Here is a 17,319-nt window from a genome sequence, read left to right on the forward strand (position 1 = left end):
GCCCAAAACCAAACGTTAACCGCTACAAACAAACAATAGCATCTGTGAGGGTAAGTCCAAAATCTGTGGAGTAATTGCTCACCAAACTAGCAACCAAGGTAACTTACCAACCTATCTCTACAAGAAGATACCAAAATAAACAGGGTTTCCAAACTAATATTTGATTAAAAACAACTTCTGAACAAAGACTACACATATTTCAATTTACATAGTGGCCTGATTGCATCCCCTCCCCACCTCCCCAATCCATCATAATTCACAAGCTCTCACTCAGTAGTACTTGCAGGAAAATTGCTAGCCAAGTAGATAGGTCATTTTTCTTGGTTTGCCTACTTAATGTACTGAGAGAGCCACCTGAAGCCATCCCCATATCCCATCTTACGCACAATGCTGCACATGAAAACTTCGAGTGGGCGGACATTCGTGCCATCCAAATTAACGTTCCCCTTGCCTGTGGTAAAGTTAGTCAAGCCCATGTGATAACGTAATTCATCCTCTGAGGCAGCGTATGGTAGGTCGATCTTGTTCCCCAGAATTAGGAATGGGACATTTGCTAGTGACTCATCAGAAAGAAGGGCATCGAGCTCCTTTTTCGACTCTGCAAATCTCTCCTTGTCATAAGCATCAACCAGGTAAACCACTGCATCAACCTACCAATTGATATGGCATATCTTTCACATCAGCAGAAAGCAAAAATAACCAAATTGAAGAATCAAGCAATCATCATTAAATATTAAAAAACACATCAAGAATCTAGGCAAAAGTTCCCATAATTGAAAATTACTCACATGGAAGATAAAGATATCAATGATCTCAATCGAACAGTGAATAGACATAACAGTGTAATAATGTACCAAGAAAGACTGAAAACTAAACCATGCTAAGCGATAATAAAGCATGAATATCAGAGTAGGGATTCCTAAGAGTAATTGCCACAATCCTCTACAAAGAAAAATCACATCATAAATCAACTATAGTTAATCCATTCAAAAGTGGTTATAGAACACTAATGAAGGTCCATTTGGAATGGTAAACCAGGCTAAGAAGGCCTAAACGGTTTCCTCAAGGGGGGAAAAAAGGACTAAAAGCACTGAAAACACCAATGAAGCTGAGCCTAAAAGAATCAAACCAAAATGATGCAACCACATATAAAACCTTACCAATTTATCCACACCAGTTAAAAGAAAATCCTTAAATGCTATTCACAACATTCAAAAATCAAGATCAAAGCTATCTAAAAGTTAATAAAACTGACTGTCCATACAATTACAACATAAACAACATCACAAATACTCATTATCCGGATCCATGTCACATCGGAATTATTCGAAATTTGCTATCTTTCCACCATCAATCATCCATTAACAACATGTTCCTAGTGACATAATGATAATAGTTCACTAACACATGACTTCAAATAACACCAAAAACCAAGAAGAGCCTAAAAGATGTATGCATATAAACACGAATACCTTGGCGTAATAGTCCTTCCAGACTCTACGAGCAATCTGATGGCCACCCAAATCAAAGGCCTTGAATTTGATCTTCCCTATGCTTAGTTCCTCCGATGTTGGGTACTGTGTTGGCTGATGCTGAACAAGTCTCTGCATTTTTCAAACTTCCAAATGTCATACACCAAAACTCTTTCAATTGAACCAAAATTCATAAACAACATTTTTTACTCTAAGCTAAAACTTCCTTATTTTTACAGCTAAGGGGTAAAAAAAAAAAAACAGGTTACTTTGATATTTTCCTTAAGCTTCTCAGCAACCAAGCAGAATTGTATGGTTGAGGCTTCACACATAGAAGAAAAGCAATAAGACTGCTCTAAGCAATAGCTAAAAAAGGGTACTTTTTATATCTGATTATTGCCAAAAATTATTAAAAATAAGTAAAATACCTCATCTTTGAGCATGTAAAGCAGAGTTGTTTTCCCAGCATTATCAAGCCCCAAAAACAAGATCTTTGCTTCCTTTTGATACAATCCAAGAGAAGCTAGAATCCCATAAAACCAGTCTATAAGAAACATTTTCTTTACTTTCCTGAATTCTGTTTGGACAGAAAGAAAATTGATGAAAGAAAAAAAAAATCCGAGCAAAAAGATGTTTTTTCTAAGCTTGGCTTTGGTGGTTTTGGAAAGATTTTCCGGGATTTTGGATTTTATAAAGTAATGAGCTGGCAACGAGGGACTGGTTTGGCCGGTGACGGTGCTGACGTGGACGGTGGTAAGGAAAGAGGGAAACAGAGAAGTGATTGAGAATTACCGGTTACTTAAAAAGTTTGCGCCGGTGGAGGACGTTGATTGGTTGGTACGCGTCATAAGGGTACTGTGGCCGTTGATTTTAGAAACCGCTGGTAACGGTGATGATGGTTTCATGATAACTTGTTACGTGGCATGAGGAAGGAAAATATCTGATACGGCTGTGTGGTATCGGATGGAAAAGATCTTTATCGGATCGGACGGTGATCATGCTTTCACGATTCCAATTGTACAACTTATCCCGTTCCTCAAAATTTTAGTAAAATTCATATATTACACGTAATAAAAATAAAAAAATATATTTTTATTTGATATGTTAACATGAATTATAATGCAATAATTTTTATATTTTATATATATTAAAAAAAAAAAAAACGAATATCCAAATTGTCAAATTTACTCCCAAGCATATATATATATAGCTTAACCATCCAAGCTTTAAGACAGAAATATGGCTGGGCACTCACATATGAAAGTTCAAAACTAAAGCTATAGCTGGTGCAAAGTACAGAGACTATAATGGTGGCAACTGCAAGCAGAAAGCATCAAGGAAAGAATCATATGGGCTGATTGCTTCTCTTTATTGTCATGTATCAAAGTTTGGGTTACATCAAGATGACACAAATTGACAAAATTTATTCAGATTCTTCCAGACAAATGACAATAACAACCAACAAGAATCAGAACATATGACAACAAAAATTTCACGCAAACTTGTTCAAGATACCAATTTGTGTTGTGTAACTAATCAAAAGATCTAGAGAAGTGAGTTTGAAGTAAGTACCAATCAGAAACATGACAAAAGGAATTTTCCTAAATCCTTCGGTTCTCTACTTGATATATTGAGAGAGCCACTTGAAGCCGTCACCATATCCCATTTTGCGGACAATGCTGCACATGAAAACCTCAAGGGGTCGAACGTTGGAGTCTGTAAGAGTCACCTTACCCTTGCCCGTTGTGAAATTTGTCAGCCCAAGATGATAACGGAGCTCATCTTCTGACGCTGCATAGGGAATATCGATCTTGTTGCCGAGAATGAGGAACGGAACATTGGCTAGCGCTTCATCTGAAAGGAGGGCATCTAACTCCCTCTTTGACTCTGCAAACCTCTCCTTGTCATAGGCATCCACCAAGTAAACCACTGCATCAACCTGCTCACCAGATAATAAAGAGTTTGCACCATTGTCAGGAGTCCAAAATCAGTATTAAGAAATGAAGCCATATATAAGGAGCTTGCAAAAAAAAAAAAATGATCAGAAGCTCGGTCGTGACATTATTATTAGGATTTATGAAGTACTAGGTCCAATAACTAACTTCAAATTGGAGAACGATAAAAAAAACAAATGAGTAAAACCAAGTATCGTTTCTTTCCTTCGGAAAACTCACATCCAAGGTAATGCATGTTAATGCAAAATAGTTTCTGCTAAGCTGATAATGAATTTGTTTTTGAACGGAGAGAAAAGCCAGACTACAATATGAAAACATGAAATCTTGAAATTGCCATGTCCAACTCCATAATAAATTTCATCAACACTCACTATTAAGGAGTATGTTTTTAAGACGAATCTTCTTCTAAACTACTTTGGTAAGCTGAGATTGATGCATGGAAAGCTACTAGTAGAACACCTCCCAGTAAATAAAAGAAAAGGTGCTATCAGCGATACTTCCATTGTTGATATCTGCCTACCGTGAATCAGATAAACACAGGGAAGGTTCATCTGGGATCATGCAGGCAGAATTAGCACCAAATATATCTGAGTAAATTACTTGGATAAAGATTCAAGCAGACAAAAGTAGATAAGAAAACAAAGTTTTGCTTGGTAACACGAAAACAACTCTATCAATTGCAGGCATTGACACCAAAATTTCTGCAATAAAAAGTAATAGAGAGTACTCCACATATCCACCACAACTCAAGGATGAGCAAAAAGTGAGAAAAAGAAAAGAAGCAAATCTAAATCTGTCATTGATGAGCTTTGAAGCGAAAGCATTGTTCATACCAGTCAAATACAATTAACAGACAAAATATCAGTTTAGAGAAGATATTACACATGTTTGATAACTAATGCAAAACATCTAATGGCATGCATTTGCATTGAACAAGAATGAATACAAACTAGAGATACTGACATTTACAGCTACCATTAGCCACCATTAGGCATCAATGAACAGATTCAATCCCATAAAAATATATAAATCATGGAGAAGATCTCATAAAATTGAACACCATTATCATGAATGGTTAACAAAGTAAAGGTAATCAAGGAAAAAAACCTTAGCATAGTAATCTTTCCAGACACGGCGAGCGATCTGGTGACCACCCAAATCAAAAGCTTTGAACTTGATTTTTCCTATACTCAGTTCCTCAGATGTAGGGTGCTGAGTAGGTTGATGTTGAACCAATCTCTACAAAATACAATTTCCAATCATCAATCTGTCCAAAAACCCAGAAACAAAAACATGGAAATGAAACTAAAAATACAGAACAAAAAGTGGAAATCTTTGAAGAAATTTTACCTCATCTTTCAACATGTGAAGAAGGGTGGTTTTGCCAGCATTGTCAAGTCCTAAAAACAAAATCTTTGCCTCTTTTTGCCATAAACCCAAAGATGCAAAAACCCCATAAAACCAATCCAATAAAAACATGGTTTGTTTAGTACTAGTATGGGACTTGAGAATGAATCTAGAGGAACAGAAGAAGGCAAGACCAGATCTGTTTTTCCCTTGATTAAAATGGCAGATCCAACATTTGGGATCTGTTATACCCAAGCTTGAATTGAAATGAATGTGAAAAGTTAGGTTGAGTTACATAACTTACCATTACAGCTCTAATGTTAGTGGTTTTGCCTGTTTTCTTCTTTTTTTTAATATTTTTATTTTGTATTGATTAATATCGCTATGGATTTTTTACCTGTGCTAAATATCAGTAGATTTTTTTTTTACTATCTTTTATGAGTAAAAAGAATCAAATTTCAACTCATAAATAAGGTTTAAATTAAATAAAGAATTGTATCATGATTCATTTTCACTTGAAAATATGAAATATATTTTTTATTTTTATAAATTTATTTATAATTTTTATTAAATTTTTAAATCATATACTTATATTTTTTATTTATATTATTTTTATATTATATTATCGTATCTTATTTTAAATTATTAAATTATTTTTATAATGTGTTAAATATTAATATTTTTTTATTATTTTTTATGAGTAAAAGAATCAAATTTCAAATCATAAATAAGGGTTAAATTAATTAAATGATTGAAATATTTTATATTTGAGGGGTGGAGATAGATTTTGTAAAATCAAAAAAGAATATGTCTTATTTATGGTTCAAAAGTTTTTCACATGTAATAATATGTAAAAAGTGAAATAGGTTTTTTTATAATTAAAAAAATATTAAGCCTAAGAACAAAATTGACTACTCAAAACCAAGATTTAAGAGCCAAGACCCTACTTAGATTTGATCAAAAACTTAATAAGGATTTTAAGCAATTGTTGGAAAAGTTAGGTTGAATTTCAAGTTTTATGTTTTGTATTTTTTTTATAAAAAAATTGTAATTTAAGTATGAAAGAATAAATTGTAATATTGAGATATAAATTTTAAATTTATTAAAAAAATTTTAAAAAATTATTATATAAATTATTAAGTTAAAATTTGAATTTAAATTTAAAATTTTTTTATATTTTACGTTCAATAAAATTTTTATTTTCCAAAAAAAAAGAAAATTTTATTTTCTCTTTTAAGTTATTATATTTAGGGGTTTAAGCGAACAAATTTTTTGACAAATTGTTCATGAACACATTTAATTTTTGTTTGTTTATTAAGCTTAATAAATGATATTGAATATTATTTATACATTTGTTTATTAAATGAATCGAGCATAAATAGTTATATGTTTATTTATTTATGTTCACAAACGAATTTGTTTAAAACTCATTCGTTTAAAATTGATTCGTTTATTGTTCGATTGCTATATGTTAATAGTAATACTAATAAAATTATATTTTTATCATTTGCTTTAATCATAATATAAAGGTTGTTTATATTTGTTTGAGTTCATTTATGTTAGTTTAAAGTTTGTTTATTTAAATTTGTTTGATTATAATTTATTTATTATTTATAAATGTGTTCATTTATATATGTTCATGAACATATTCGTTTAATGTTCATAAATAAACTCATTTAATTTAATTAAATAAATATGAACTGAGTAATAATAGTTTATTATTTAAGCAAACGACTATTCATTAAAAATAATTTTTTTAATGAATATAAATTAAACATAAATATTTTTAAAAATAAATAAATAAACAAAAACATTCATTCGTTCATATCTAGTTAATTTACAGCCTTATTTATATTTAGAAAATGAATATGAGCTGACTTCCCCAAACAGCCCAAATCTCAACCCATATAAAACGTTGGGGTGTTTTGGTCATCAAACATTAAGAATTAGGGTTTCGAGCTTTCCCCAAATATAAAGCCCAAGTTTTTCTTTCTTTTGTTGCTCCTCCGTCCAAACACCCTAGTCAGAGCCGGGGCTTCTCGTTGACCTAAGGTTAGCTTCTAAACTCGATCAATCTTTCTGTGAAAAAAGCAGTCATTTCTTTACAAAATCAAACAAACAAGTTTTTTTTTTTTTTTTTGGTTTGATTTTTCTGCTGAGCAGAGATGGCAAAGTCAAAGAACCACACAGCTCACAACCAATCTTACAAGGCTCACAAGAATGGCATCAAGAAACCGAAGAGGCACCGCCACACTTCCACCAAAGGGGTATTTTTTTAATCGAATTTTGAGTAAATTTTTATTTTTTAATCTTTTTTTAATAAAAAAATTGATTTTTTTTTCTTGTGGATATGTATGTAGATGGATCCAAAGTTCTTGAGGAACCAGAGGTATGCAAGGAAGCACAACAAGAAGAGTGGAGAGTCTGCCACTGAAGAAGAGTAAATTGGGGTTTCTAATTCTAGCCTTGATTAGGGTTTCTAATTGGGGCTATTTTAAATTTTTAACGATGGAATTTTGTGTTTATTTACTGTCTACTCAGCTTGATTACTTGCATTGTTTATTTTGGGATTGCTGATTATCTTTGTTAGAAAAGATTTGAAGCTGTGACTGTGAGCTTATTAATATCAAGAACATGTTTTGAGTTTTTTTGCTTCTCCTTTTTATTGTTATGCTTAAGCATTAATTAAATGATTTGGATTGGAAATGTTGCGTTATTTGTTAGCATTGGATGGATTTTATGATTTTGATTTCTAAATTGGAGGGATTTGCTGTTGGATGCTTTCTGTTATTTCTTGTTTAGCATCATGATACAGTAGAAAATCCAGAAATGAAGCATTGAATTGTTGTTGATTACTGGCTTAGTACCGGCTTTTCCGAGTTTGGCTTATGCCATGAATCACAACAGTTGCTATTAAGGCTGGTGGGAGACAGTCCCTTCTAAGAATGGTCATGGATTATACAATTTCTCTTGAGAGTGGTCAGAACTTGTAGTTTAGCACCATTTGTTAGAATTGTGAATCTCATTTGTTTATGATATTCTTGAATGCAAGAGTTTTCTTATGATTCTTCCTTGGGCAGAATTTGGGTTTTGTTACGGTTTTGCCTTGCAGTCTTGTGTTTCGGTGCTTGTTCTGAGTTCTGACCGTGTTCTATGGCCTGAGACCAGAGTTTTCTTCTGATTCAGGCAACTCCTTGGAGGAGAATTTGGGTAGGGGTTGGTCATGGTTTTGAGATGGCAACGGGTCGGGCGATCCGGGCTTTTTTTTTTTGCTCCAAACGCTATCAAACTTTATAAGCTTAATATTTGAACTTGACTTGATATTAAAATATAATTTTTTATATTCAAATCTGACTTGAGGTATATGTTTAGAATCACAGTCAATTCGAAATTAATAAAATATTAATTTTTAATATAAATATTATTATTTAAATATAAATATAAAATTAAATAAATAAAAAAATATGAATATATATATATAAATATAAAATTAAATAAATAATATATATCAGGACGGGTTTATATAAAATTTAATCTGACTCAATGAGAAATTTGATTTAAAAGAAAAACTGATCTTGCAACTCAGGTCGGGACTTGATGGGTATGAATTGGACTGTCAGCCTTAGTTTTGCCTCATGGTATTGAATGAAATATGTATAGAGAATTTGCGTCTAGGTACGTTTCTAAATTCTTCTGACTCTGTCCATCCCATGATTCAATTTCCCAAAGCAGGTTTAGTTACTCATTTAGCCACTCTGAGAATCATATTTGTGCAGTTAATCTCGTGGTAAAGACTATTTCCAACGAAGTAGTTTTAGTGGAAACAAAATTTAAGGCATCTTATTATTTCCAGAATGTCAAGGAATACAAAATTTCAAAATGGACATAAATTATCAGCATAGGTATCTCTGCATTACATATGACAACAACTTGACATAAACCAGAACACGAAGCTGTAAAAGATTTCAAGTACAACCATCATCAACGTATGAGTAAATTCCTCCAGGATGTTTCTTCTCTTTGGATGACTGTTGTGTCGACTTATATCACCGAGAGAAACGAGGTTCCTTGATGCTACCTAACACAAGCAAAGTTCTTCAAAAAATTTATACTTTCTTTTTCGAGTGTCGAGAAGCTTAGACTGCAACTGGTTCACTTACTGGACTACTTGAAGCAGGGGCTTTAACCTGGTTAAGAAAAAAAGATTGGAGGTGACAAAGGATCTTGACATGAGCTTGACACATGATAAACAATCAAATAGCGTGTAGAGAGAGATTTGTTGTGCTTCCCATTCAGAGTTAGGCAAGCATTTTTGCCTTTGCAGTGCATGATTTTAAAATGGCAGAGCTGAAGATCAGTAACTCCAGAGAGCATTGTAAGAAAGATGAGAAACTCACCTTTGCTGATTTGAATAGTTCATCAAGAACTTCAGACAAAGTTGGATGTGCGTGAACTGCAAATTTGATGTCCTGCATGATGCATAGAAACACTTGTATTTACAATTTACAACATATCCAGTTAAATGCTTCAGAGTTTTCTGGAAAAGAAGTGAACCAAAAATATTTTGGTTTTCACATAAAGACACCTGGATACGTGTCCCTAAAGCTATGGCATTTGATGCTTCGTGGATGAGGTCTGCTGCATGCAAGCCAAATATATGAACTCCAAGAATTTCTCCGTTGTCAGATCTGTATAACAACTGCATGGAAATAACATAGATAAAACTTAGCAACTGTACCAGCAGACAAGGAAGATGTTTAAAGGAGAACAATAAAAGCAAGCAAAAGAATAAGGAGAAACCATAGTCCTTCAATGTTGGTTTCTGCTGTATCATATGAGATCAACACTTCATAAGAGATCGTATAAGTTTCAATTAGTTATCCTTTTAGAATTTGATAAATATTTGTGTCAAGCATTTTGTGAAAATCGAGAAACAACTTTTCTATAATGGAGAACCACATGGAATAAAAGAAAACAATTCATTTCTGTTTTTGTGATACTTTATCATGTTTATTGAATTAGTTACTGCATGAGACAAATGTCAAAAGAAATAACCTTAGCAAGTCCCTCCCCTTCATTTTCTGCCAGTGCCTTTGTGTTAGCCTTGAAACTTGTTTTAGCAACACTTACTTCAAATCCTTCCTTCTCACCTTTCTCCCTTGCTTGAGGCTGCGAAGTTAGAGCATTGTCAAATTTTCCGATATTTAACACCATAAGAAGATCTTCTTAAGTAAAAAAAGAAAGCGATGAAAGAAGAAAAAAATGGCAAGAATGTAAGGCTACATGGAAAAAATTATCTACCAATTTAAACTTAAAATAAATTAAAAAAATTGAAGGTGTTTGTATGTCAATATTCACCTCTGTCAGCCCAACCATACTTATCTCAGGGTGAGTGAAGCAGGCTGCAGGGATGCTAAGGTGACTAAGCACGTGATCTCTTCCAGTGACTTGTTCAACCACTGCACAAAGATATTTAAGCAAAAGATGAATGGAGCTGTATGAATATCAATTATTAATTAGCAAAGAATAAGTCAGCAGGCACTTGCCTGAAATTCCTTGTGCACTTGCTGCATGAGCAAGCATCATTTTACCATTTGCATCACCAATGCAGTACAAGTGAGGAACCTAGCATTCAACCTTAAGATTAGTGGTTGTTGAAAGTCATACAGGAAAATATATAGTCAGAACAAAGTTTACAACTAACCAGATTGCCATTGGCATCAATTACTCGCATTCTCTCATCAACAGGAACAAAGCCCCTTTGTGTTACTACATTAATCTGAAAAAAAGGAATATGTAAGTTTAAATCGATTTCATCTCAGTGGACAATTCCATATAATCCTACTACAGTATTCATCAAGAATACATACATTGTCCAAGCCAAGACCATTAGTGAATGGAGCCCTTCCAGTTGCAATTAAGGCTGCATCTACCTGGAGCAAAAGAAAAACAAAAATACAAAAGAAAGTTACTTTAACAGATACCATTGACCAGGACCAAGCAGAGCTGCAACTTACAAACAGGGAAGTATATAGAAGAGAAGAAAGGATCTAGATTTATCATTAGGAAAAGCGTCATAAGGCAGCAATTTTAGTACATGATGACATTGTCAATAACTACTAAAACAGAATAGGCAGATTCCGAGAATTTCCATAAAAAATAACATAATGCACATACCTCCAAGGTGTCTTTGGGTTCCTTAGTCTTGGCATCAGTAAGCTCAATAATTACTGGTTTCCCATCTCTCGCAGGTGTGATCTATAAACAACACCAAGGAAACTCAATAACCATTTATCGAACAGTATCCAGAATCAGAGATCTAAACAAAAGAGATTACCTTGGTTGCAAACACTCCGGTATGATAGTCAATTTTCCTAGGGTTGATCAGCACCCTTTGGGCCAACTTCCCAATCTCAGGATCAAACCCAGGCATAAGTTGATCTAGAGCTTCAATAAAAGTGACCTGCATAAACCTTATATAAACTTTGTTGACTTGGAATAAACAATTAAAGACATCTAAATTATGCTATAACTTCCAAATTAGGATAAAACATAAAAAAGGCCAGTAAGTAGTATAATTGGCAGATAGAGAATCAAGTTACTGACTTACATCCTTGTTGCAATTTATTCATGCATGAATGGATGGAAAAGAATATATCTATATTCATATATGGGCATGCTTTCTATGGTCTAAGCTAGTTTGCAGTTATTTTGTCTACAACAGCAGTCACCTAAAGAGCAGATATCCTTCCACCTTTGGAGCTTTAATGACAGCATATATTAATCCTACAGCTGAGAAGCATAATTTCAATATAACCTTGATCTCAAGAACTTATATATTTCAGGTGAAACAGATGAAGTAGGAACTTATAATGTGAAGCATAAGTTAAATTTACAGTCTTTTAATCCTCAAAGCAAGATTCCTACATTCATTTCATAAAAGAAACATAACAGATTAAAAAAAAAAAAAGAAAAGAAAGGAACAAGTTGTCACCTCACTGCCAAGTGCAGTGTACACATCACTGAATTCAAGACCAATATAACCACTTCCTACGATGGCAATCCAATCAGGAACATACTCCAATTTCAGGGCATGGTCACTAGTAATAACAGTCTTCCCTGCAGGTTATTACTTAATGATTAGAAAAAATCCTAGAACGATAACAACACAGAAGATTATAGCCAAGTGACACATGCATCCTCTTATAAATGGTAAACTCCAAAAGTTATTCTCTTCAGGCAAATTTCTGTCAGGTTGCTGATTGAAAAATTCCAGTTATTCGTTTAATAAAATCTAACCATGTGATAAATTCCATAAAATCTATAGAAAACTTTAAGATTTCCAGTTTTCAAACCACATTTTCTATATGTAGCAGATGCAAATTTTCCATTGGGTTCAACTGTACTTGAATAACTAGGAAATTATTATCCAAGCTTTATATCCACATTTCACTTGGTTGAACTGATGCATATGCCCACACATAACATATGACCATCCATAAATCTGATGCAAGTTGCCCCAGCTGGGGAGAAAAAGGTAAAGAAGGATGATGGCAGCTGATAAAGGGGGTAAGTACCATGGGTAGTAATGCTACAAAATGCCTATGCAGTCCTCAACACCTAGATTACTTTTGATAAAATCTTTAATGAAAGAGTAAGACCACAAAGACAGATTAGACAAAAAGGAAATGAAAATAATTCATACCATCTACTTCAATGCCCTTGGGAACGAAAGGGATGGAACCAGTAGCAATGATTATATCTTTTGCAGTTACAATGTTGTCAGGAAAACCAACCTTCCCATATTTCACCTTTTGAGGACCCTGGATACACATAAAAAAAAGTAAGGATACTTCAGAATTTAGAAAACCACAGAACACGCATTTTGTTACATGATATATATTACACTTACCCAAATAGTACCAAAACCAGTCAATATGTCTACTCCAAGCGCCTTCATTGAGTTAGTCAAATTGCTTCGAATTTTTGAAGCAAGATTATTAGCATGGTCAGCAACTCCTTGTCTGTCATATCCAGCAGCAGAAACCTACCATGTGTAACATGTAGAACAGCACAAAAGGAAATGATCAGGGGGGTACAGACAATGAGAATGGCAGAGTTAACTCAAACAATGAAACATACAGACCACAGTTCATCACATTATAATTTAACAGACTTTATGAACATGCAAGTAGACCTGACAATTTATGTACTCGTGTTGTGTAAAATACTGACAATTAGGGGTGGAGCTAGAGGGATGCACTCTTTCCCTTTGAAATTATTGTTTGGCCCCTCTTTTACCAATTTCCTGCCTTTGCTTTGGTTGATAATTCGTATATTTGTGTTGTATTTTACATAAAAATTGCGTATCAAAATTTATGTCAACACGAAAACATGAAATATATATTTTTGAGTATTAAACCCATATATGGTTTTTGCTAAAATTTAACCCGTGTCACCTTCGAGTCTTTTTTTCGTATCATTTTCTGTCATGTCTATATGGTGTTTTATATTACCAGATATACATGCAAGCTTGCAGCTTAGCAGCATAAATACATACTAATGCAAATACTTACTTGTTTGGAACTAACATTGCATGCCCTAGCCTAAGTCTCAAACGACCAACCATAACAAGTGAATCCTATTACCTGCAAACCCAAAGCCTTCATGTGATGCTCACTCTGAAGTTCACGCAGCCTACCACTCACAGCCAAGAGAGCTTTCGAAGGAACACAACCTCTGTTAACACACGTTCCTCCCACTACATCACCTTCGACAATAGCAGTTTTCAAGCCCTGCAAATAGCAAAGCAGAACAAGCAAATTAAAAAACCTATTTCACACATTGATCACAAACCATATTTTACTATATGATAATTACACTAAAAACGAATCCAATTATAAATATTAATTGAATGATAAATCACGAAAAACAATAAATCCACAACCATTGCACCATCGATCTTCTCTTAAAGCGGGTAAAACAAAGATTAATAACTAAAAATCACCGAGGTTTCTTTATATTCTGAAGTTAAAATTAACCGTAAAATAATTACATTTCTTTATAAGTTCCAATAAACAGACGAAAAAAAACCGAGAGAAAGGAAATTAGTAAGTTATAGCTAGAAGTGTAATCGAACCAAATTGAGTTTATACAGTAAAAAGCTGAAACTCTACTCAAAATTTATTTTTCGAAACTCAATTAAAACTTGATCAAGTTTTAATTTTTAAATTCGATCTCGATTCAAAATAAAAATCGAACTAGTAAATTTGATGGATTAGACTCATTTATAATATATATATATATATATATATATATAAAAGAACTCCATTCCTATGCTGGACTTCCAACTTTATTATTTGTATTGAAACTTAAACGCAAACTCAAATTCATCGATACGTATATATATATATATATATATATATATATATATATATATAAAATAATTTTTTATTAAAATATAAAAGTTTGATTAAGCGGCAAGCTAGTCCAAATGGGTATTATAATACAATTTGAACTCGAAAATGATCTAGTTAAATTCGAGTATTATTTAGTTTTATCCAAATCGTTGTATCATTTACACTCGTAGATTTAGCTAAAAAAAAATAAAGCTAAATGAAAGTACTTTCTCGACAGCGTGCAACGCAGCTCCGTGGCCACCGACGCCAGCGCCGATGATAATCAAATCATAATCGAACGATTTTGGAGGAGTTCCGTTGGTTCCGGTAGAAGCCGAGATTTTCTTGGAATGTCCACGACTCGAGAAGCGAACTCGGCTAGAACACGACTGAGTCAAATAGGAGAACCCGAAGGCTTCCCTTCTGAGTCCACAGAAGCGGAGATTGATAGGCTTGGAGAGAGCGAAGGCAGGAGAATGAGAATCGAAGGCGTAATTTGATCTAGGAACTGTCGTAGCTTGAGAGAAAGATAAAGTGGAATGCATTTTCTCTGTTTGGCAAAGAAGGAAATGGGAGAGAAATAGAGAGAAAGAGGGTGAGTGGTTTTTTGTTTGTGTGAGAGAAAGGACAGAGACGAGATTGAGAGGAAAAAAAGGCGTGCTTTGCTTTGATAAGTCCGTTGGGAGATGAATGAGGGAGGGGTTAGCAAGAGGCGGAGTTATCAAAGTCAGGACCGATAAACCACCTTTTTTTTTTTTCTGTCGATTTTTTAATTCTGGTTTTGTTAGTTGTCCTAATTTTTCTCTGCCTTCCTTCGCCTTGCTCTTTTATATAGATTAATTAATATAAAAAATATATAACAATATGCTATAAATATGATATAAAATTAAAAAATATATTTTATATTTCTATATTCATATAAATTATTATATATAAGTTTAGTATAAAATATAATATAAATATATAAATTTTAATATTTATTATAATATAAATATACGAATAATTAAATTATACTTTTTTATATAAAAAATTAAATTATAAGACACTTACGAAAATATATTGGTACTAACTGAAATTATAAAAGTTCAAGAATTCACCTCGTCAACATATTTTAATTTGTTTAAAATGGAATGATCAACATGCCACAAAGTTAAGAATAAAATGTAAATTGGTAGTATGATAAAGATGTTAATTTTTTTTTAATCAATAAAATCCCTAAAAAAAAACTACTTTGTTCTAACTTCAAATAATTGCCATAAAATCTCAATTAATCTAATAAATCATCGATTACTATTTGAAGCACGAGTTAATTTATGATTTTCAACTTAACAATTACATGATTTATTAATAAAATAATTTAAATGATCCAAAATTGGTGTTTAATAAATTCAAATATAAAAAAAATGCTTTCCAACTAAACTATAATTATTTCAAATATCATCAAAGTAATAATCATCATCACTTGTAAATATAGCATTAACTAATTAATATGTAACTATTATACTAAGTGTTCCAAAACATCATAATCTCAACTATTATTTGTTGTGCTTCAGTAACAAACTTTGAATTTTCAGTTTGAAGCATGAAAATTTTATATTTAATCTTTGAGAGGTTAAATTATATTTTTTTTTACCTGTCTAAATGTATCTGTAATTAAAATTTATGTAAATCTAACAAAAATTACCCTGCCTTAAAAAAAAAAAAAAACTATTATCTGACTAATGAGATATTGTCTCAATAATAAAGAAAAGACTTGAAAATTTTTAAATTCCATATTCATGTCCCACCATACAAATTTATATCTATAGATGTAATTTCATAAAACAAAGAAAAAAATACAAGTAGTCTTAAAATAAGAAAATAATCATCATGTTAATAAACAATGCACCAATTGAGAAAAAGGATAAATTATAGAAAAATTGGTCATTATTACATCATTAAATTTCATTCTCTTTTGAAAAAATAAAAATTAAAAGAACCTGAAAATGGTTACTATTTGCAAAGCCTAAAATAAAAAATAAATCCCTAACTAAAACTCCCATCTTTTTATTGCATTTAAATAAATTATTGAATTATTATTTTTCATTATCCAACCCCTCTATTACTTTCTCTATCCCATTTTCTTTATCTATATTTGTTTTTTAGGAGGTCCTAAAATTATATTATTTTTTCTTTTTTGAAAATTTAAAATTTTAATCTTTTACATTGTAAAATTATTTTTTATGATTTTTTCTTTTTTTACTTTTGGACATGAAAAGTTATGGAACTTTAATTTTATAAAAACAAATTTATTTTTAATATTAAATACATTAAAATCATAATTTTTTTCTTAAAATTTGTAAAAATTAATACCATCCGAACAATTTGAGACAGGAAGAGTATTACAATTTGACGCATTAAACTATATTCTTAATTAAATCAATGAAAAATAAATACAAAAAAATTGTTCAATCAAAGCCCTTTTTAAACAAAAATGCAGCTTATCAATTGTTCAAATAAAGCCTCTAGGAACACAACAATTGTTCTAAAAAATGCCATAAGTCAAAATATTAAAATATGTTTCAATGTTCAAGTTCCATAATTTGAAAGTCCAGTCTCTTCCTTGTGTTCCCACAAAGGGAACAATTGCATTTTTATTTCCTTATTGGACGCCATTGCCTCTCTTTGTTCTCGTAGTATTCTCAATGAGGTTTACATTAGATCTAATAATTTAAAATATAATACAGTAATGAGACACAAATATGATACGAAAATATGATACAAATGTGATATTGTTTAAAACTTTAATAATAATTATATATAAATTTAACAATAACTATATAAAATTTAACAAAATAAAAAATATATTTTATATTTTCAATTGACTTATAATACATAATTTTCGTATAAAATATGATACGAATATATGAATTTCAATATTTTATATGATACAAATACACTAATCATTAGATTTAATTTAGATATCATAAAAATGACATATATAAATAAAGCAAATTAGAAAATATAATTGACTTAAAAAAAATAGAGGAAAAAACTACACTATGTACTTCTCATTCAACACACCACCAAGAAAATGCAAGAAACAACATGAATAAACACATGGCAACTATCAATGAATTTGCTTTCTACACTATGTACTTCTCATTC

The 17,319-nt window shown here is 31.8% G+C and overlaps 4 protein-coding genes and 1 non-coding gene across 6 annotated transcripts; 1 reads left to right on the forward strand and 4 right to left on the reverse strand.

The window, feature by feature from the left end:
• Window positions 1-128: 128 nt before the first annotated feature.
• LOC111306912 (small COPII coat GTPase SAR1A-like) lies at window positions 129-2,148 on the reverse strand. Its single transcript, XM_022904917.2, has 3 exons — window positions 1,901-2,148; window positions 1,473-1,604; window positions 129-650 (listed from the first exon to the last, which is right to left on the reverse strand). The coding sequence occupies exons 1-3, from the start codon at window positions 2,027-2,029 to the stop codon at window positions 330-332; spliced, it is 582 nt and encodes a 193-aa protein (XP_022760652.1). The 5' UTR covers window positions 2,030-2,148; the 3' UTR covers window positions 129-329.
• Window positions 2,149-2,803: 655 nt separating this feature from the next.
• On the reverse strand, window positions 2,804-5,061 carry LOC111306913 (small COPII coat GTPase SAR1A-like). Its single transcript, XM_022904918.2, has 3 exons — window positions 4,778-5,061; window positions 4,535-4,666; window positions 2,804-3,411 (listed from the first exon to the last, which is right to left on the reverse strand). Exons 1-3 carry the CDS (start codon window positions 4,904-4,906, stop codon window positions 3,091-3,093), a joined length of 582 nt encoding a protein of 193 aa, XP_022760653.1. The 5' UTR covers window positions 4,907-5,061; the 3' UTR covers window positions 2,804-3,090.
• On the reverse strand, window positions 3,858-3,985 carry LOC149512713 (small nucleolar RNA snoR83). The gene has a single exon (XR_016332263.1). It is a non-coding gene; the product is annotated as a small nucleolar RNA snoR83 (small nucleolar RNA).
• A 1,627-nt stretch (window positions 5,062-6,688) lies between the features above and the next one.
• LOC111307513 (large ribosomal subunit protein eL29z) lies at window positions 6,689-7,422 on the forward strand. The gene is made up of 3 exons (XM_022905532.2): window positions 6,689-6,826; window positions 6,938-7,041; window positions 7,135-7,422. Exons 2-3 carry the CDS (start codon window positions 6,940-6,942, stop codon window positions 7,216-7,218), a joined length of 186 nt encoding a protein of 61 aa, XP_022761267.1. The 5' UTR covers window positions 6,689-6,826; window positions 6,938-6,939; the 3' UTR covers window positions 7,219-7,422.
• Window positions 7,423-8,586: 1,164 nt separating this feature from the next.
• LOC111306914 (dihydrolipoyl dehydrogenase 2, chloroplastic-like) lies at window positions 8,587-14,962 on the reverse strand. Of its 2 annotated transcripts, XM_022904919.2 has the most exons (16): window positions 14,400-14,962; window positions 13,423-13,569; window positions 12,687-12,821; window positions 12,480-12,597; window positions 11,769-11,893; window positions 11,112-11,237; window positions 10,952-11,032; window positions 10,645-10,707; window positions 10,479-10,553; window positions 10,321-10,399; window positions 10,133-10,233; window positions 9,830-9,943; window positions 9,360-9,473; window positions 9,172-9,243; window positions 8,935-8,961; window positions 8,587-8,852 (listed from the first exon to the last, which is right to left on the reverse strand). In XM_022904919.2, exons 1-16 carry the CDS (start codon window positions 14,715-14,717, stop codon window positions 8,688-8,690), a joined length of 1,860 nt encoding a protein of 619 aa, XP_022760654.1. In that variant the 5' UTR covers window positions 14,718-14,962; the 3' UTR covers window positions 8,587-8,687. The 2 variants fall into 2 exon arrangements, with proteins under 2 accessions (XP_022760654.1, XP_022760655.1); XM_022904920.2 differs by having other exon boundaries at window positions 8,705-8,961; window positions 14,400-14,961.
• Window positions 14,963-17,319: the final 2,357 nt, after the last annotated feature.

The sequence above is a fragment of the Durio zibethinus genome, chromosome 22, assembly GCF_047325235.1.
Source record: "Durio zibethinus cultivar Kanyao isolate XHJ-2024 chromosome 22, ASM4732523v1, whole genome shotgun sequence".
Classification (NCBI taxonomy): Eukaryota; Viridiplantae; Streptophyta; class Magnoliopsida; order Malvales; family Malvaceae; genus Durio; species Durio zibethinus.